At 32.0% G+C, this 23448-nt stretch overlaps 2 protein-coding genes across 2 annotated transcripts in view; one reads left to right on the forward strand and one right to left on the reverse strand.

Moving 5' to 3' along the window:
• The window catches only part of LOC136984167 (PAT complex subunit CCDC47), a 212828-nt gene that overhangs the window by 75347 nt on the left and 114033 nt on the right, over positions 1 to 23448 (reverse strand). The gene's annotated exons all lie outside the window — the stretch shown is intronic.
• Positions 7147 to 23448, forward strand: part of LOC136984180 (uncharacterized) — a 57768-nt gene continuing 41466 nt past the window's right edge. Inside the window, 3 exon segments of the mRNA XM_067281114.1 lie at positions 7147 to 7399; positions 17189 to 17862; positions 19861 to 19988. Of these exon segments, the coding sequence (XP_067137215.1) occupies positions 7159 to 7399; positions 17189 to 17862; positions 19861 to 19988 (1043 nt within the window). The 5' untranslated portion in view covers positions 7147 to 7158.

A 23448-nucleotide genomic window follows, 5' to 3' on the forward strand; every position in this document is an offset into this window, starting at 1 on the left:
CAGGGTCATCTTCGTACTCTATTCCACATTTCTTTAAAATTTCTCGAACTCGTTTAATGTTTTGATGAGCTAATCGTTCATGGAATTTTCTTATGTTTTCCTTCTTCCTGTGTGTTCCAACGAAAGCTGTGTTTTTCAGGTATTTTTCAAAATGCATATAGTATAGCTTTTCTTTCTTTGTTCCGATAGCAAACACTTCATTGTCTCGAACAAGTCTACAACCTCTTTTGTTGTAAATCATACTGAAGCCTCTGTCTGATGCTGAGCTGATTGAGAATAGATTAAACTTCAGATCTGGAACGTATAGGACATTGTTGAGACTTGATAAAATGTTTGATTTGCCATTGTTAGCTAAAAGTTCGACTTTGCCTGATCCATAAGCTTTAAGATATGATCCGTCACCAATCTTTATCAACTTTGGTTTATCAAATTCTGAATAACTAAGGAACCATTCTTTCTTTGCGCACATGTGATCGCTGGCTCCACTGTCTGCAATCCACGAGTTTTCACTTGGTGCTACCTCCGCCATATTCACACCGATGAATGCTGCTTTCCTTCTATCATTCTTTCTTGTTGTCCTCTTTTCTTTTTCTTTTTGTAGTCTAGCTGGACACTGAGCTATGAAATGACCAATTTTATCACAAAAATGGCATGGAAATCTCTTATTGCTCGACCTGGCTTTGGTATTGTAGATTTTATGAGATGGAAGTGCAACATTGTCCAGTTTTTCTTTGTTGGAGTTATTCTCTGTAAGTCTACTCTCTTCAAGAAGCAGTCTGGATGTTAGATTGTGCAAAGTACGTTCTTTTTCAACGACAGATTCCCAGGCAGTTACAAAGTGTGCATATTCAGGTGGCAGGGAAGAAATTATTTTAGTCATAAGCATGGTTTCAGAGATCTCATCATCTTGTGCCTTCAATTTTGCTACAATGTTCTCTAAATCAGAGATATGCATTCCTAGTCCTTTGGCTTGAAATTCGTAGTCAAAGAATTCCTTTTGTAAAAGATACTTTCCGATAGATGATTTGGGTTCAAATAGACTAGTCAATTTCTTCCACATTTCAGATGCTGTTTTACAACTTATTAGATGGGACAAAACTCTGTCTTCTACAAGAGATACAATAACATCTTGCACTCTTTCGTCTAGTCTCAATCTTTCTTTGTCTGTCGGTGTTTCACGCAACACGTCTATCCATCCTTTGGACCGCATGTGAACTTCTACTCTAAACTTCCATAAGTTCCAGTTTTCAGCACCGTTCAGTTTAGCAATAGTAAAATTATTACTTACAGATTCCATTTTCAGTAAGACGGCTTGATCAATAAAGTTCAGATACTTAATTCTTCAATTAAAAATGACTTGTTCTGACGTGGCCTGGGCCCATAACCTGATAAAAGACACTCCAAACTGGAAGACAAAGAGAGGTTTTATTTAACAGACTATACAGCGTGAAAGCAGTAACGAAAGAGAAAGGGGTAAGAAAAACGTGGCAGTGTTGCCGGTGTGTAGACTACATAGCGCACCCTGGTGGTGGAACCCGACATAACAAAAAATTAAATATTTTTCTTTAACAATCTCAAAGGACGCCACAGAACTGTTGTAAATTTTAAACGTTTCTCACCGTAGCTGTAAAAATCTAACTATGTTAAACTTAATAGTCATTCGTTTTCTAACTAATTCGTTTTAATACCAGGTGTACACGGAAATCAGTTTCCCACTGTACTGAGCGAGTGATTGGTTCTGTTAAGCTTTTGTTGAAGTAAAATTCTGGCTCTTTCAACAGGGTTTTATTTATGTCCATATTCCCTAATCTCTTAATTATTTAGTCACTTCTTAAGTAGAAATAAGTCGAAACCAGTTACTTTGTACCTGAATATCTGTAGTCTTGGGAAAACAGTGGAAAGACAAATTTTTATGACAACGGATATATAAATCGTAAATTTAAGGAAAATAAATTCTAGAGCTTTTTTTTTGTACCATTGTATGTACTGTACGTCTCATTCATTAAATTTGGTTGTAAATGATGCTGCCAAAGTAACAGTTAATTTTTAACACTGTACTAGAATTGTACACGTTTTTTCTGCATCCCCTTACAGATGGGACATACTAAATCGTAATATCACCGGTTTAACATCGAAATCCGTAAGTAATATAAGATGGGAGAAGCGGAATAAACGCAGAATAAATATATCAAATATTTTAATGGAGTTTTTTTAAACTCCTGTCAACTATACAGAACTATCATAAAAACGTGCCAGTAAATTCCTATCGGTTGGGTTAAGTTATAAATCTAGTCTACGGTGGGCAACCCTTTTTATAACATGGGCCAGAATAAATTTTACGTTTTTTTCCGCACCGTAGTAGTTAATTGACGCCTTCTTGTGACTCGTAATTTTTTTAGTCTGCAAATATGAAATAAATAAATAAAAAGTTAATTACTACATTTATTTTTTTTATCGTTTTCGAAAATTACAAAGAATTGGAAAAATAACTAATTAATAGTTATTTTTCCAATTTAATAATCTATTAAAGATCTCGCGGGCCGGATAGAAACTTTTCGCCAGCCGTAGCTGGCCCGCGGGTTGCCCGCCGTTGATCTAGTCTGCTCGTGATTCACATAATCGAGCAAGGGTGGCCGAATATCTAGCAGGCGGCTAACAGCCCACAACCGCTCCGGGATATAAAGTCGCGTACTCTTTACGCGTGTGTCGCTTCTACCAGCTAAACCGTGACGTTTGTGCTATGTAAAGCGCATGCGCCAATGCCTATAATCTGGCTGCTTGGAAGTTCGACAGGCAGGCGGATAACAGCCCACAACCGCTCCGGGATATAAAGCTGTACTCTTTACGAGTGTGTCGCTTCTACCAGCTAAACCGGGTGAGGTTGGTGCACTGTAAACCGCATGTGCTAATGCCTATATAATCTGGCTGATTGGAGACTGACCCGGTTTCGACATTCCTTCCGCCACCGAATTATTCGAATATACAATAGCAATCTTATCGTTTTTTTCACATGTAGTATAGAAATTTGTAAAAGATACATAATGCAGTTATAATAAAATATTCATTTTAATTAATTCAAAGTACGTTAAAATATGAAAATTTATATTTTATAAAATTCAAGGGAAGGTCATTGGAAGGTGGAATCGGCGCTTCCATCGCTTCCAATGACGGCACGCCACTGCATAAGATATACATGTATAGTCGTTAATATAATAAAGTAATTATCGCTTATTATAGTCTACTATTAGTACAATAAATTAAATAACGTATAAATAGAATCAAATACACATCATCAGTAATAAAAGTGTATTAACCTAGATTTAGAAAGGCCACCACCCCCCCACGCCGATCGGCGTTATAATCTATAGGCCGTATTATTTCTCTACGTTGATTTAGAAAGCTGCAGTTTTTTTTATTTGACAGAAAATATACATGTCTAAGTAACGTATGTAACAAATTAATGGAAAATATATAAAAAAACGATTTTTTTAAATATTTTAAAATCTTAAATTTTATTAGTTTTTTTAAACGTACATAATATTTTGAAGTTAACAATCGTAAAGTGTAATACGTACGTGATAGAAAACTGAAAACAGATTATATCTACTAAAATTTTTAAGCGAGATATCGCAAATTGAAAAACCACTTTAAAAACCACAAAACCTGTACGCAACAGCTGTGTTGTTTCGGATTATCGAGTGCGCAGCTGACAGGTTAATAGCTCAGTTGCTGTGGTAAAAGTTAAAGTCAAATTTTAACTAGCAAAAGGTATTTATAATAATTTGAATAATTTGTTATTTATTTTAATTAAGTTTTATTACTTATTCTTACTAGTATTTTTAATTTTATACGGATATTATTAACACTATTATTGACATTTGGATATTCAGAACTCGGATAATTTCTTATTTCGTTTAGAAGGATCGCATCTGTTTTATTCGCAGCAATAGGGTTTTATTTTTATTATTATTATTATTTCCGTGAATTATTTATAAAATGAACGAATGTTCTTATCAATAATGCTGTTGAAAGCTCAAAAATATTACTGTTGCTATTATTTAAATATGTCGTCTTATTATTTATCTATTTCTCAATTTTTGCAATTTTAATTTATCCTGATTGATCGAAATCGGTTTTTAAATGTATATTTATTCGATACCGGTATGCAGTTACACACTTCTGCCATCATCGAAACTATTTGTCAAAGCAGTATTAGAAGCTTTTTTACTTGGTTTTTGTTTTTTGTAGTGTTTTCAGGGACTTCTACTTTAGCTTCCTTCGGCCGTTCCTGGTTAGTGAATACGGCTTAAGGGCATAATTTGCTTTTCCAATCTCCTAATTCCGATGGCCATTCGGTCATCGGAATCGGGAGATTGGAAAAGCAAATTATGCCTATCAGTTAAGGTGTCAGTCTACCGTGCTGAGGAACTCAGGGACGTATTCGGAAATTCGAAAATCCCCAGGATATTTTCTGGTGTGGTCTGTACCAAACGTGATAGGCTCTGACCGCCACATTGTGGGTCTGGTCGAATCCATAATGATCTTGATTAAAAGGTTCTGTTATTACTTACAGGGCAGAAAGGGTAAAGAAAAATCTTATTTTCTTATTTTTCAATCGCAGACTTTTATCTGTTCTCTAAACCGGAAAAGAAGTTAATATGATAGGCTACATATCCAATAAACAGTAAAGTTCGGACTACTATGTGTAAAGTTATCAATAAGCGTTTCATCGATTGTTCGAAAATCATTAATTTAAAAATTAGTATGTAAAATAAGCCTTTTCTTACATTTTGAGAATAAATTATAATTTTTTTTTTTTTTTAGTTAGACTTTGAAACTTTTATTATGATTCTCTAGTATGAAATATCTATAGATTAAAACATTTATTTAAAAAGTAATAATGATAATTTAAATGCTTTCCTATCAATAAGTGAACTTTTTTGTACACGCGGAAATACGCAGTAATATTCATTATTGTTAAACCAAGATAGGTCCATATTTTCTGAGAATCGAAATGAGAAAACGATACTATTGATACATTTGTTTATAAGTAACACTTGAGCGTTACTCTTGGTAAAATTACGTTCCCTTTTGGTATATGGGTAAAGTATAATAAAGTTCTAATTGAACTTTCTTCTGCTTCGTACTTCACAATTTTTTGTAATGTTAAGCTATACACACACTACGACCTTTTGTTTCGGTGACATTTTGTCGCACTGCCTAAGCATATTAAGACAAAAAGTCGCTGTTTATTTCTAGAATGGATATCACACAGCTAGCAGCTATTTGTGCTTTGGAGATACGCCGTAAAAACTAAAAAGAAAAAGAATTTATTTGGTATATTTAATATTGATAGACCGTCCATTAAAAAGGAAATTTATACGAAGAGTTACGAACTTATTCGATAAAACTTTTTTCTTATTTTCGGACAAATGTCAATAGTATTGACGAATTATTACGTCTAGTCGGTCCTATAAAACACAAAGATCATTTTAAAGAATGCTTTATAAAAGACAAAAGTGCCGTTATTGATAGAAACCTCGTGTTCTTGCAATCTATTATGGTGTTTTCATGGCATATGCGAATCGCGCCTTAAACGTCGGCTGTGCTGCAACATTTGGAGCTGAGATAAAAGATCACAATGTGTGTACTCTCATATAAATACGTAGAGACGGCCAAGTGGTCAAGGTGGTAGCCTACCGTTCTGAGTGACCCGGGATCGCATCCGAACGGATTAAGAAGTTTTCAGGTGTTTGAATATGTGGGCTACTGTTGATTTAGCAGAACGGGCTTGCTAAAAAACACCCTCTTATAATAAAGAGAGCGGAGAGTTATAATATATATAAACACATAATGCACAAGGATGTTTCGTTGCCGTCCACCGGAACTTTTTTTTGTCTCCGTCACCTCGTGTCATCTTAGTGTGCGCATTCCCATATATTGCAATGGATTCTGTTGAGTAACAAAATATCGCAGTGTGTTTATTGCCTGGCCCACCAGTGGCCACGGTCTTTGTTTCCTGAACACTAGGAGTTCGGTCGTGTGTTCGTGTCTCGCTCGGATGGGAGTTTTCCGGGTTTTCTCCACTTCTGTAACGCCTAAATAGGGGCCAGGTTTCTTTAAAAAGACTTCCCTGTAGGCATCCACCTAGGCAGATCGCCCAAGTGTTGCGTTGCCATAACCAAACAAACAAGTCTATAGACTTAATGGAAGAGACCGATGAAACAAAATATTTAGTTTTTTGACACTTTTATACATTATCTGTATAAGATATATTGATAATAAATGTTAATTTAAAAGTTGCATAAAATATCACAAATTGACTTTCTTAAATATTTGTTGTCGATTTGTAACAATTTTCATTCTCTTTCTTCTAGAATTTGTTAAGAATCATTCGTTTATTCCGAAATCTTAAAACGTAAGTCTGAATATATAGAATAATTACATAAATTTTATTTAAATTGGGTATATACTTGATAGTCAAATAAAAAGTGAAATTACGAGAAATAACGCGAAGAGGATGGCGATAGCGCTTGACTGCCTTTTCGCGCATCACCGATTCTAAACTTTAGAATTTAAAGTGTAGTATTAGCACGTCATCGTTATTTACGTAACATAAATATTTAATAAAATAAATAAGTGTCATGATAATTGAAATTGTCTTACACTACAGAAGGTTTTCATAGGGGAGAGTTACGTAAATAAGGCACGCTTTTGGAAATTAAGTTGCATGTCGATTTATGCGAATATATTTTGTAGGCCCTATTATCCTGGCTTACAAAGATGTGCAAACTTAATAAGGCGCTGTCCAGGAAATCTGCATATGATCAAAAAATTATCTAGGAACGATTTCGAAACATTTTAAGGCATTTATCTCTGAAGATTAGATTATCTTATCCCTCTGTTCATAGAGCTACGAAAATAATTGAATTTCAGTTCTATAAAGTAAGGACTTCATTAACTTTATTTCATCAACTTTTTATTTATTTAGCTTATTCAGAATTTCGAATTCACTTCCCGATTGTCGCCAAACTTCTTGCGCTACTTCTTGCAATTCCCATTTTTGTTTGTTTATCTGATACTTATTATTTTAATACCATATATTTAAAAAATGTTGTTAATTCTAACTTAATTTTATTCCTGCAGTCTGATGCTATTATGAGTTGTAAGATTCCCCATCAACTTAGATTTCCTAGAAACAATCTACTGACTCTAATAGTCGGAATTATCATCGGCGTCGTTTTCACATTTATTTATTTCAATGTTAATTTTCGGGAAACACCCTATTCTCTCCTGAATTGGCAATATTTAGTGAATAGGAACTCGTTTCACAGTGATGAGGAATCGAAAGATGAGGATTCAGATCTACTAGTTTCTTCCTACAAAGAATATCAAAAAAGTAAGAATTTAATGATTTTTCTAATTATAATATTAATATTTGTGAATACTCAAAAGTTGTTTATTTCATTCTAAAATACAATAATAATTTTTTTAAGAAAAAATCTTTTTCAATTAATAGGATAATGTAATATGAACCTTGTATTAAACGGACATTATGCACTGAAATCAAAATTTATTTTCAAGTCCTTTGTTTCTATAAAATTTATCTCTAAATATCGAAAATTTGATATTTTTCATCTAAATAGATTAAATATTACGACAATAATGAAACATTAACTTTGGTTTATATTTTCGACTGTTTCGTAAATCTGCAATATTAGTGATAAATGCAGTGTAAAAAAATTAACTTTTTATAAAATCTAAATTTTAAACTTTTACTATTTTTTCCAACGTAAAACATACATTCAACAATTCCATGCCCACTATTGACTGAATGAATAAAACCACTTTTTTAAAAACTCTGTCTTGTGGGCACTAAGCGAGCCTCTTCTTTTAGTAAGCCTATTATAGGTTCGGCCAGGTGGTGAGGTATGGGATCGACATATCCGGACGGACCACCCCCGAAAAACTCTTCGGGTTTTTCGAGTAGTCCGGATTCGATCCCGTGTCCCCCAAAGGAGAAGGCTATTACCTTAGTTACTCGACTACCACCTATGGATAAAACCACTGAACACTAGTAATTGGTCGCGAGTCCGGAGTGAGTTTTTAGGGTTTTCTTCACTTGTCTAACACTTAAATAGGGACTTTTTCCCCGTAGAAGTCCTTCCGCTCCTTTCTTTGCATATTTCCCTATTGCCTTACTGCATTAAACTAATCCAAAATTTATAAAAATAGAACTACTTTTATTTGTAATATATTCACAGGTGTGGTAAGTTCTGAAATTTAAAGAACTGATTAGGTTATCACAAAATTGAATGTAACTAAGGACAAAAAACAATGTATAATAAGTAAATACAGTATATTTCAAAGGATAGCTTAGTGAATAGAATAAAATTATTTTTGCAGCTAATGAATTAATTATATTAGAGCAGGTACTAGTGATTAACATGAAAATTCAGTTTGATCTGTAAGTCATTTCATACCTCAATAACAATCGTAAGAATTGAAATTAATACAAATATATTATTAAAATGGAATATAGCACCAAAAAAAAAAAAATTACTTATTATTCATTTAGGCCTACATAACGAACAGATAAACTTTGTTGAAAGCAGCTGTATTGATGAAAAGAGGTATGATAAAGCAGGATAAACAACTGTTTGTCAACTGTTAACCTATATGTAAAAATTAGGAGTTTCTTTTTAAATATTGATAGATTACTACTGAATGCAGACTTGAATTAGTAGATTAACATTTCTACATTACATAATATTTAAAATTAAATTTCTTTTGACAAATTTCAGTTATAAATAAAAATAATTATATTTAAGTTATAAAACAACCGGAGAATATCAATTATCTTATTATTCACACATCTGATGATCTTTGTTTTGTGAGATTTTTTACGGTATTGAAATCAATATCCGTAAATAGTAATCTTGGGAACAATTTTTAATACAGTAGGTCCTCGATTTAACGAACTAATTGGCAGAAAGAGATGTCGCTATTGTCGAAAGTCCATTAAATAGAATATATTTTAAAAACATTAATAACAAACTTATAATGTACAGGATGTACAAAAATGTTCGTATAATGTGTAAGTATGAATAAAATATTATTATAATGTACTGTTCAGTGATAATTTATGATCATTGAGCATGCTAAACATACCCTTTAGCGTGCTCTATTCGCGAATGAAAAACTTCTACATTTTTCTTTTAGGATAGATATTTTTTAATCCGTTAAATAGGGGTGTTAAATCGAGAGCTTACTGTATTACGCATGCACAATTTCCATAATTTATGACTGTTTTCATGAAAGCATCGTACTGACTTTCTAAATTATGAAAGATACATAACTTATTCATTTGCCTCCTTTCTATGCTTAAGACAGTAAGGAAATAAAGTAGATGCAATATGTTTTACAATATCAGTTTGATATATGTGATTTATGAAGGATATCAATATGAGTAATTTCGATTTTGACAATAAAGTATGAAATTTTTCTTCTTAATTTACAAATCTCAAAAATTTATTGACAGTTTATAAATGAAAACTTTTTAATTAACAATTTTTGATCTGAATACTTATCAGATGGTAAAGGTAAAATTTAGAGAGTTCGATATTTCTCTAGAAACGATTGGAAAAATGTTCTAGAACGCTCTGTATGAGTATAAGTAGAGTAACCAGGGAACATTTCATCACATATTTTATTGGAAAGAGCTGTATCAGCAATGTCTGACAATATTAATCTTTCGAAAGAACACATTTATATACTATTGTTCTATCACTTCAAAAGTGACCAAAACATAACGAATGCTCATGATCTCATCTGCAAAGCATTTGGTGAAGACACAGCCAACAGGTAGGTTTGATACAATTGGTTAAAGAAATTCAAAGACGGAGCTTTCTCGCTTTAAAATCAACCGCATTCAGGCCCCAGGATCCTTAGTCTCGAGCAATTCTACCATTGATAATGACGCTCTCCTAAAACTGATAGATAATAATCCACGGTTGACCACCAGAGAATTACCACAATTTCATTGTTCCTATTCACTCCAAAAATTAAGAAAGTCCAATGCCATTTCGACAACGCGCACATAGAGCGAACGTAGCCTTAGAGAAGCTGACCAGACCGGGCTGGGAGGTTCTGTTTTGTCCACCTTTCAATCCAGACTTGGCGCCACATGATTATAATTCATTTCGCTCTCTGCAAAACCATATGGCCAATATACAGTTCAATGAAAATACCCAAGTGAGAACGATGGTCGAGACTTTCTTCAAAGAAAAACCTGTTATTCTATCTCGTATGTTCACGGGATAGAAAGTTTGTAGCAAAAGTGGCGAGATGTGATTGATATTGATAGTTATTACCTACAAGACTAAACTGTAATCGTTGTTGCCTTAATTTTCAGTAAAAGTTTTTCAAAATGTGTAAAGTTTACGTTTACAATCTGATATAACTGTTTTTATACCTAATGTAAGGCCTATGTTTATTTCGTAATCATTGACTCGACCATCCTTTCCATATAAGTAGGATTTTTATCCCTCCTATCAAATGCTTACTTAATACAGTATCTAAATGTTCCCTTAAAATTTTTGATTTTATGTGAAATTATTTTAAAAGGTTCTTTGAATAATCTTAATTTTTCCAAACGGTGTATTACTGTTTTAGCGGTTGCATAACGCCGAGTGCTCTAGTAGAGTTATTTTTTTACGAGACCATATTAAGTAAAATAAACTTAAAAGTTCGTTTTCACTATTTGTCTGGTTATTAGCTTTAAAAGAAATATAACTATTAATTTCTTTGTAGTGTTGTGTATTTAGATAACCCAAGGATTTAGATTTTTAAAAATAATCTTTTATATTATTTTAAAAAAAGTATAATAGCATTTTCAGATAAAATGTAAGAACTTAGTATTCGAATAGGCCTACTATATTTTCTATTGTAACTTATTCTAAACGATTTTTTAATTTAATTTTTCAACTAATTAATTTTTCAACTAATTAAACAGAAATAATAATACCTCAAATAGACAGATACAATGGATTCACAGGCACAGGATCGAGTACAAAGGGGTGCTCTAAATTGGGGTATACTTTACTTTGAATACTTTATTTAAGATACTATGGTCTTGGACCTTTTCCAAGTATAGTAGAGCATCGTTATCCGACTTAATTGGGGACTGGAGTTGGTCGGATTACTGAAAAGTCGGATAACCGAAAAGTATGAAAAAATGCATTATTAGTACAGTGTATTAGGCCTGGTTTAAATACTAGCCTCCCTTTCATGGTCGAGCCAGTGCTGCCAGCTAAAACATGCAAAAATTTAACAAAAATAATATTGAAGTAGCCAAGACATAACCAAATATTGTAGCGCCACATCACTAGCGGACATTTGAATTTGCCGACTAGAACGTGGTCGGATAATCGATGCTCTACTGTATCTGAAAACACGGTTAGTAGCGACAACATAACTAAACAGAAGAAAACAAAAAAACAAATATACATACTGGAACGATTAACAGTTTCAAAGTTCAGAATAATTACAGTTTATCAAGTCTCATGATTGTAAATTATAGAAATACCTTCCTTTTTTTAAAAAAAATTATGCATACAGTACACATTACAGAATTAACTATTCAATCTTTACATATTATGTAAATATATTGCTGATAAAATTATTTTTAATGGATTTTTAAAACTTATTACAGTTGGTTATTATAAATAAAATTGATCAGTTTTATGTTTTTATTTTCAAATTTATTTTTCCGCCGTGGGAGCCAATTGGGTTAAACGTTTTAGGTTAAAGTTTAAAAACTAACCGACCATTTAGTCTATCGTATTTATTTTTACTTCTCGGTCTGTTATATATAACAGAAGGAAAGTCTTGGGAGGTTATCAGTCAAAAAATAACCGTCCAAGATTTTTGCAGTTTTGCATTCAAACGTCGAAAAATGCAAAAATTGGGGTTTCTGTATGTATAGTGTGGTGGGCATGATTTTGTTTACCCATTTTGAAGCTTAATAACTTCCATGCTTTTTGTCGAAAATTTCTGAAATTTTGCAGGGAGGTTTGTGTATGAGGGGCATTGATAAAATTAAACTTTTATGGTTAAAGGTCGACGGGGTGGAAAGATAAATGGAGGTCGTGTGTCATATTTCGAGTGGGGTCGGACTTAATGAAGATTTTACTCGTTATTAGATAGGCATACTGTATTATTCTAATAAACAACGCATTTTCTATAACCTTTTTCATCTTGCAGCTGTTTCATTTATTAAAATAAATAAGGTGGTTTAGGGAGGAAGTTTTATTTTTATAAGAAAAATTAACGTTAGAAAAGTATAAAAATATATAGGCCTATATACATATTATGTTAATGTATAAAAATGTTAAAAGTTTAATATATATTATAAAATTTATAATATAGACACAGTTAAAATAGATTAAAATATCTTCTAAAATTTGTAGTGTGTTTGCATTTTAACTTCTGTCATTAATAGTGTTCTAAATGTTTATTGTAAATTATACAATACTTTAACATTAATGTTGTAAAATTTAATTTTAATAGTTAAAAATTCAAAAAGATGTATATATTATTATTTTATTCACGAGTTATTAGCTCTGTAAACTAATGCATAAAAGTAATTTTCATTCTCGTTAAACAATTGACATATTAAATGATTTTAAGGAATGCCAAACGATGTTAAGCAAATATCAAAATATATTATCGTAAAATTTTATTTGTTTAACATAATCTCTGGTCTCAAACAAAGATAAAGAAAAGCTTATACAATATATCAGAGTTTCTCAAACTTTTTGCTCGCTCAACCCAATATATTTGTTTGTAATGGTTCCGCAACCATTTGTAATGTTTATAATACAAAACTTTTTTAAAACTTTGGTAAACTGGAGTCACTGCATATTATAAAACAAAATAAAATTATAATAACTTCTACCTGTGAGTATTTATATTATTCACAGGTAGAATTAAATTCACAGGTATATTTAAAATTATAAATATATTTATATTTATAATTTTCTGAAAGCAAGTTAAATCGCATTACTGCGTTCTCAACAGTAGCTCTTAGCATATCAGGAGGAATTTAACTTGCTTTCAGAAAATGGTGGATGCCACATTGAACATGCTTTGTTACATGTTTTAGAAACGATTAAAAACATTTTCAACGATGTCTTCATGTCTTATTTCGTTTAACAATATTGCAGACAGCGCCATTTTCCGTTGGTGGTGAGTTTTTGAACTATTTTTTCGCGGGAAATAAAATACCATGACGTCCTGTACACTATTGCCAAGTTCGATAACATTCTGCCCAGTAGTTTTCATTTTATGGCCATTTCGAAGAGGAACTTTAATTATAAATACCCTTTATATATGTATGTATGTTCTGGGACAATTGACTAATAGATCATTTTTTATAATTTCCGGCCTTTATAAATAATAACTAAAACGGCCGCTCAGCCCGATAAATATTGATTTATTTATTAAATTGACTAGACGTTATGAATAAAGCTACATTCCCTTTGGGCAATTTGACGAAAAAACTTCATTTTTTTTTATTATGAATTATTTACTTTTGTGAATTATTTTAAAGTATTTCAAGAACAACAAGCCCATATTATATGGGTATTATTAGTATAGGTATATTAATTACACAAAACTAATAATAATCAGAAACTATATGATAATTAGAATCATTATTATAATAAGTTTATTTTGGCAATTACTCTGCACATAGCTTTCAACAAAATAATTTATGATAATTTCACTTTTTTCAAAGTAAGTATTAATTAAACTATTCCACATTCAACTGTATTAATTAAACTAATGTTGATTAAAAGTATTATCAACAAAATTATATAATTCAATCAAAAATTAAGATAGAGGAAACTTTTGGAATATCATTTGTGGTATATCGTATACAAACAGCAACTCATACAGATATCATGCGAGCGCCGATCGTCTAGTCCAGGGCTTCTTAAACTTTTTTTATTCACGACCCCATTTATGATTGTGATGTTTTTCGCGACCCCCCCCCCCAAAAAAAAAAACATATATATATAAAATAAAGATATATAAATATTTTGCAATATACATATGAAATACAATGAAAATATACATATATATTGAAGATAAATACAAATTTACAAAAACAATAATGGTGTACTACCACAGTTCACTCTTGTGTTACAATGGAACAGAGACAACTGAATACACTGAAAAGCAACAACACTACACTAGTTCACACTACAATCAGTGTTGCTGAATCGTTGTCCCGCTCATCAGAAGTGACACAAAGTGCAACTCACGAAACCTACGACACAAAGCATGCCATTTTCAAACTCTCACACATTATTTTCAATATTTTGCATTAAAATCTCGTGACCCCAAGATTTCGCTAAGCGATCCCAAATAGGGTCGCGATCCATAGTTTAAGAAGTCCTGGTGTAGTCACTAGACTCTGGCATCTGTCGGATTATCGCTCCTCAAGTTTATTTTTTATTATCATTATCACTTTTTCCGACAGATAATAGCAGTATTCATATTGATCCGCCCCGCCAATGTGATAAACTATGATAAAGAAAGTAAATTTTATTACAGTGCCTGATTTTATATGTTTTATTGATAATATTTGGGCATTATTTATAATGCCAGTATTAACCACTTGGTCCATAGCATATATAAGTTATATATATGTTTGACTAAAGTCCGAGTATCGGGTAAAACTAGTATTAACTAGCTAATGCTAACTTTATTCAAATTAAAATCGGATAAAAATGACATTATCCAAAAACGAATGGATGAAGAGCTAAACTTAAAATTTGGGCTTTATCTGATAATATGGAGTGTACCCACCGTTGTTTATATAGAGCTGAATATATATTATTGCCATTTTATCCAAATGTATTTTTAAAAATGTAAATTTGGGATAAAGTTTTAAAATATTTCTTCATTTTATACACAATCTCTAAGAAGTAATTAATAATCGATATTACATTTCATATATATTAAGTTTTTGGTAAAATAATATTTATATATTAGAGACAAACATTTATTTTAAGTATAATATATTATTACAATAGCCGATTTAATAAGTATACGGTATATTTAAATTTAAAAACTAAAACGGTGATTCAGTTTAAGGGTTATTTTATACGAGAATTTATTATTCTTTAGTGAATCCAATAAAAATAATTCAGTAATAACTTGTAGTAACAGAATTAAATAAAAGTTGCAGTTATGCTTTGTTGAAGAATGAAGTACGATGATTTAATTTTGATTTATTTTAATAAAATCATTCGTCCATAGAACATCAATAAACGGTCAAGGATATTTAATCTGAATCATCAAACTGACAAAATGGTTGTAGAAAGTTATTTCAATAACTGCAATCGTGAACAAATTCTATAAATGTTGTTCTGTAAAAAGCAACTTTAAAAATTTATCATTTTTTGTTTTACTTCGAATATTTGTAATTTTTCATTTTTTGTCGCAAATTCTTTCATAAAGCATACAAGATAAACGTCAAAATATGAAAGGCATCTTTTAAATATTTTCTACTTTAAATGAATTCTTTAAACTCGAGAACTCATTAAAGGACGTTGAAAGTGTTAAGGAAGGAGAGACAGATGACAGACAAACGATAGTGGGAATTTATACATCTACAATTTTTTTCAAATTGCAACCCAACTAGAAAGATTCCTTTTAATAAGTAGATATTTTTAGATATTTCTACCTTCTCATGCTTTAAATATAAAAGCATTAGAAGATTTTAATTACCTGCGTTAGTTTTACGAATAAGTTATTTTTAACATTATTATCAGTATGGTTTAAGTCTCTCTAAATTATTATTATTATTGTACAGGTTAATAATACTTAAGCATCTTCCTGTGCCCAAACTTTTCTTCTCCATTATGTTCTCTCTCGACAATCTCGTCATATCTTCTCCAAAAGGTTCAACTATTTGGTTCTTATGCTTTTTACCAATTCGGCCATTTAAATCCCCTGCCATTATAATTTCTCGATTGTTGCCAATATTATTTATTGTAGTATTTAATTTCTCAAAAAATTCGTCTTTACCTCATTTATTTTCACTGTCACTTTTTTTTTTTTTTTTTTTTTTTTTGTAACTCTTTCCGCCCAGTGGGCACTAAGAGGGCCTCTTATAGCAAGCCCATTATGGGTTCGGCCAGGCCCACAATGAGGCGGCCGGGTGGTGAGGGACGGGGCCCGACATATCCGGACGGACCACCCCCCCCCCGAAAAATTCCTGGGATTTTTCGACCCGTCCGGATTCGATCTCGGGTCCCCCAGGGCGGCAGGCTGCTAACCTTGACCGCTCGGCCATCCGGTCACTTAAAGCATATATTCCTAAAATTGTAATATTTCTACCAAATAGAGTTAAATTAATTTTAATCATATTTTCATTTATTGCTTCCCAAGATATAACATTTTTCTTATATTTCGTAAATATCAGAACAGAAACTCCTCTTTTTGATCTAATATCTTTTGATACTCCACTGTAAAAATGTAGATATTTATCCTCTATAACCACTTCCTGTCCCTTCATTTTGATTTCTGTTAATATAATAATATCCTGTTGTATTCTGTTTAATTCCGAGATAATTAGTCCCTTTTTATTATTAATACTTTGCACATTCCTGTTCTTATAATCATTGTCCTTTTCCGTAGCCTTTGTCATCGTCCTGAATGTCTAGCCGGCTTATTTCTGTTAGGCTTTTTAGCTTTTAAGTTTTTTTCCGAGAATGGGGGAGCTGGCCCCATGTCTCATCTCTCTAAATTATGATACCTTATATTTTTCTCGTCCGTAATTTACTTTAGAATTTTATATTTTTATTTTACAGAACATTTATATAATTCTCTAAAATACTATATAATAAAATAATAATATAATGTAAATATAATCGAAAGCTTTATGGAAAATAAAAAATGTATTTGTGTCTATAATATTTATATTTTTATCACAAATATATCTTAGTCTTTTACCTTATAATGTATAATTACCTTCAAAAAATATTTATCTTTGTTTATAGAGGATAAATTATCAGTTTAAAATTCTACTATCTTTTAGTTTATTTTATAAATAGTGACACAGAATTTGTTATATAAATTATATAACAAAATTAATACTGTAATATATATATTTTAGATATAGATGAAAACATTGACGTCAGAACAATAGCTAAGGAAGTTCGAGTCTTGTGCTGGATTATGACAAGTCCAAAAAATCACGTAAAGAAAGCCAAACACGTGAAAGCAACTTGGGGGAAGAGATGCAATATTCTTTTGTTCATGAGTTCCCAATACGATCCCCTTCTTCCTACTATAAAATTGAACGTTTCAGAGGGAAGGAACTCTTTATGGGGGAAAACAAAGTCTGCGTTCAGATATATTTATGGGCATCACAGAGAGGATGTGGATTGGTTTCTAAAGGCAGATGACGATACCTACGTAATAATAGAAAATTTGAAGTATTTTCTCATGTCTCACAATACTTCGGAACCAATATACTTCGGGTGCAAATTTCGGAGTTTAGTGAAGCAGGGATTTATGAGTGGAGGTGCCGGTTATGTATTAAGTAAAGAAGCTGTGAGAAGATTTGTCGAAGCATTAGATAATAATCAGTGTCGCAAAGATGATGGAGGAGCAGAAGATGTAGAAATAGGACTGTGCTTAGAGAAAATAGGCGTTTTGGCTGGGGATACTAGAGATAGCAGAGGCAGAGGAAGATTTTTCCCGATGGTGCCAGAGGAGCATATAATACCAAATGCCATCCCTAACAATAGCTGGTATTGGAAACTTATATACTATCCAGTGAAAAAGGTATTAAATTATTATTTTTTAACAATGATAATTCCACATCATCAAAATTATGCAGAAACTGGAAACAATGATTTTATTAATACTGTATTCTTATACTGTTTCTCTCTTTTATAAAATTTATTCAGAGAACAATAATGACTTTTTCGCACTTTCAGACCAGATATTCACACGATAAATTTTTTAAAAACTTTTTCCGCCCTGTAGGCACTAAGAAATCTTTTTACCAAGCCCATTATGAGTTCGGCCAGGTCCATAATGGAACTCCGGATGGTGAGGGAGGTCCAACATATTCGGACCGATCACCCCGGTAATTTTTGGGATATTTTCGACCCGCCCAGATTCCTTTAGAGTATTGCAATAGGCTGCCACGATAAAGTATAGAAATCTATTGTCCACGATGTTTCAAACCACGGTTTTGAAATAACGCTATTTCTACCTATAACATTTTAAAACAAAACTAAAATGAATGTTTTCTTCATGTAAGTAAATGTTAAAATCGACATTATTCTTTTTCTACTGATGACATTCGACCGTATTGATAATTTATAAACATTCATCCAGTCACTGAACCTAGTTTTGAATTTTAAACGAGGAATGGAAGCATTGTTGTTGTCCCTTAAATTCAAAAAGATTTGAAAAGTAAAATAATCCAGGTATCAATTCTTAGCTATTATAAAAAATACTTTTCAACCAGTTTGAAAGTTTTGAAATTTTTCATTTCTTGCGGTTTACAAAAACTTATATTATACCCTTTTACCTTCGACGTGAAATTAAACTTTTTTTTGTAAAATATGTTCAGTGACGTGGTTATCCTTCTTTTCCTAAGGCCAAGCTTCTTATTGTCCACAGAGCTTAGGTTTTGGCAACTGTGGTTTTACCAACCGCTCTACATTTTTGGATCGTAATTCTTGCAGTTGGCGAAAGATGTCTGTATTCGTCTATTGCTGTGAAAAATCTTTTTGAATCTCCGTAATCATCATATATAGCTCAAGTCAAAACATCGCTATCCGTTACTAGCTTATGCTGGTTGATCTCTGTAATTTGGCCTGCTTATAAGAGCTGATCCACACGTTCGGTATTCTCTTTATGCTGAGAAAAACGTTTAGCCGTTACCGAGTAGTGAAAATGACTTGTTAGAATATTCGATATTCACCGTTTTCCATTCCTTGTCGTTAAATTGTACCGAATCAAAGGAGACGAATATTTCTCTTCACGCATTCGTGCCGTTCATCCATACATTCTTTCTCGCAATCGTGTATTTTCTTGTTTTGGTCATTATTTTTAAAATTAGTCTAATGAAACGGTTATCGACGTAGAAAATATTCCGTCGCCATAAAAAACATACTCATTAATTGTGTCATTTAGAACATATTAGTATACAATAAAGCAAAGCAAAGAGTTAAAACTAGGAAGATTTCAGATTCGTCCAGAGTCCTCTAGAGTCCTCTATACGGTATATAAAAGCCAAACTGATTTGCTTATTTTTCATTAACAGATATGAACTATTCATAACTACAAAAGTAGCGGCACAAATTATTGTTTCAGAATTGTCCATTTTAAATATCTCGGACAAACATTCGTCATTCCCACAAAACACCCATATCAGCAAATAATCACGTGTGTATTTGTGTGCTCGCTACGCGACAGACACTTCAGCAAATACTTTGACGAAAGGCAATTATTCGGCATTCGGCGAACACCGAATGTGTTGAGTCGCCCTAATATTTGGTTTTCGCCCTTTCCAATCCTTGTAGGTATATTGTGCCAAATCAAAGCGGACAAATAGGTAGTTATTATATTTGTTCCCTTAATACCGAATATGTGGAGTCAACAAATCAAAAGAAACAATAACTTGATATTCGTTTATCTCAATTTCGAATAACATAAATAAACAAATGAAAATTTTTCATTTTTTCCTGGTTCTTAGTTTTGATGATGCGAAACTTTTAAGCGATTAATTGAAAAATTACGGTATATTTACTACTATTTTTGCTTTAGGGTATGAACTGCTGTAGCGATACTGCCATTTCTTTCCATTACGTGCCTCCCAATATGATGTATGTGTTTGAATATCTTATCTATTATTTGAAGCCTTTTCGTGTAATCAATTCCACTCATCAAGTACAGTAGAGTTTCTGTAATCCGACGTATGTAGGACCGGTGAGTGTCGGGTTACTGGATTTCGTATGTACAGTACGTAGAGTACATACATGCTGTACAGTAAAAAAACGTACTTGGTTTATAGCTTAGTTTATCGTATTAATCACGATTGTGACTGTTTTGCCGACCGAACGTGCAACAAACGAGCAAAAATAATTGTGACAATTTCACAATGCTGGGCTGCAATTTTTAATCATTTTTAATTTATTTAATTTAAAATATATGTTCTCGATTTTTGTAATGTCTTGTTTTGTATATCATACTTTACCTACTAACAACAGAATCATGCCGGTCATCTATCTAACTCCGTTCTGAAGAAAATTTTTTGAATTGAAATCATGTAGGAGCTTCCTGCCCTTAAGCTTTCTATATCTGATGTCGACTTTCATGTCTAACGTCTTTCTCACGATTAAGGAAAGACAGGCAGTGGGAATTTATAGATCTGCAATTTGAAAGTTGCATCCCAACAACTAGCGACTGACAGTACGTGTACATCAGTCTCTGTCACGTACTGTACATCGACAAGGAGTAACACAAAAATTTCATGTGCATTGCTCTATGGTGTGTCGCATTACTGGACGCAGGACCGGATCATCGCATAAACAAATGAGACAAATGTCTAGGGCCCGGTTCTTTGGAGGGCCCGGTCAAACTGTCTATTTTGAAAAGATTTGTAAATATGACAGTTTACTTTTCTGTTGGACAACTGTATAATAAACCAATAAACAAAAATATATTACTTTTTATATGGTTATTGTGAATTCTAAAATCTAAAGAAAATGTGTTCTTATGTTTCTTCTTATTGAAAGTAATTTTCCGATCATTTAGATTTTTTTATAGCGATAAGAATAATATTAACTACAAGATGATGAGCCCGGCGTTGCCTGGGCAAAAAATAACAACAAAGGTTAAGATTATTAGATTATTTCATACTTCTAATCTTTCTATTATATTATATTATAGCCAGGGAGGGAGGGGGCCGATAAGAAGAAAATGTCTTGGGCCCCAAAGTGGGTTAATCCGTCCCTGACTGGACGCATCGGAATGGCAAGCAAAAACTATAGAGACTCTACTGTAACTTGAAGAATTATACAAGAAATTTTAATTTAAATCGTGATTTGTCTTCGATCTATGTTATATTTATATAAAATATCTTTTGCTTCATTTTAAACATTATAAATGCATTTTATTGATTATATTAATATTTACCGACACTTTTCTCTCGTCAGAATTGTGGATTATGATTATCAGTTAATGATTTATGTAAAGACACCCAAGAATAATAAAATATGTCTTTAAATAAGTATATAATATTGTTTAAATTGGACTGCGTTCTGATTATTTAAAAGTAATCAAATGATTCAATGATTTCTCTCTTCTCGCAATATTTATACATGGTATGCCTGGTGGGGGTTGAATGGATCACAAACTCCAGACTTTATCATGAAGCTGTTGGACATGTCTAATTTTAAATTACAGTAGAGCATCGTTATCCGACATAATTGGGGACTGGGGTTGGTCGGACAACTGAAAAGTCAGATAACCGAAAAGTATGAAAAAATACATTATTAGTATATTGTATTAGGCCTGGTTTAAATACTAGCCTCCCTTTCATGGTCGAGCCAGTGCTACCAGCTAAAACATGCAAAAATTTAACAAAAATAATATTAAAGTAGCCAAGACATAACCAAATATTGTAGCGCCACATCACTAGTGGACATTTGAATTTGCCGACTAGAACGCGGTCGGTTAATCGAGGGCCGGATAATCGATGCTCTACTGTACATTGTGATCTTGTTTTGAACTAAGCGCCACTAGGGGAGTCGGAATGTTAACCGATGATATTTAAATACTGTACAGGTATTTCATCAATCGATGCATACGCTATATAGATGCAAACGATAGCAAAGACAAATATCGAAAACTGTGATTTGAGAAACATTTCATTTTAACTACATTTTCTCCCTGGAACTAAAATAAATATACACATATTCTTTAAATGTTATAAATTTTTCAATAATTAAAATGTGAAGTGAGAATCTTCTAATGCAATCGAACGTTTTCAATTTGATCAATTTTCTAGAACGTTTGCAATCATTCTATAATCGAACAAATATGTAATAACAAATTAGAATTTAAAACGGTTCGAACATTTGGTTAAAAAATCATAATACGTAAATATTGTACGTTCGGAAATTAAGTTATTACCACCAGAAACAAAAAATTGCATCTAAAATAGTAAAATAGAAGCCGTTATTTACGTTAAGCCTTAATGCTCTTCCTCTCTCCCCACGGGGGAACTTCGAAAAATCCCTTTTTAGTGTGCGTTTTTATGACGTACCCTAACTGTGTACCAAATTTCACCTCTAGGTTCAGCGGTTTGCTCTGGGCGATGATGAATCAATCAGTGACTCAGTCAGTCAGTCAGTCAGGACAAGTAATTTTATATATTTAGATTAAATAAGTATATTTATAAAAATTTATTAAACAGTAGACAATATCAACAAATAGAAATATCAACTTCAACTTTATTTACTGTTTATTTTATAATAAGATGATTATTAAGCAGCATAATTTTTTATTAGAATGTACAATTTGTACAAAATGTTACATTACTCTCAATTATTATGAAATGTTAATTTAAATAACTGAAAGTTTTAATTTTAATTATTATATTTTATTTTAAATTTTAAAGTGTGTTTTCAGTCCACAAACAACATATTATAACATTTATTCTGATAAATAAATTACATAATGTTGTTATACAACCTGTCAGAAACTAAAACTTTACCACAAACAGCCTAGTATTAATCTGAGAACCATGTTTTAATTACATTAAAACATGGTTAATTAAAACCACTTTAATGATGCATACTGCAAACATTTTAGAATATTAAAGGAGTTTAAACACTGGATTTTTGTTTCATCTAACAATATAAAAATATTTAAAAGAAATCTCTATTAGTAACCTGATAAGGTACTTTCCAATTTCATTAAAACTGTTACTTCAGAAAATGCGACATGTTCACATTGAATGACAGTATATGCAGCAAATAGCGTTATTTGTATCAAAATGTGAGGTCTCCGAACCACGCGTGACGTCAGAATGTCCGAGTCACTCCGAAGCGTGAGTGGGAGCGTTTTGCACAGAGACAAACTCCACAGTTACAAATAGTTATCTGGTTTATTATAACTAAGCTTACCATAATATTTTTTTCTCAAAACAGGTCAATTTTGAGAAAATACTCGCAACAGAAAATTAAGCCTACTAGATACAGTACACTACTATGATTGAAAAGGCTAAATAAAGTAGTTGTTAACAAAAACAAGTTAAAAGCAATTTTTAATAACTGAACTTATATTATTATTATTATGTTATTAATATTTATCACTAGTGTGAACTTTTTAAAAAATTCTGTCACTTAA

The sequence above is a fragment of the Centruroides vittatus genome, unplaced genomic scaffold (genome assembly GCF_030686945.1).
Source record: "Centruroides vittatus isolate TY-2023 unplaced genomic scaffold, ASM3068694v2 contig_905, whole genome shotgun sequence".
Lineage (NCBI taxonomy): Eukaryota > Metazoa > Arthropoda > Arachnida > Scorpiones > Buthidae > Centruroides > Centruroides vittatus.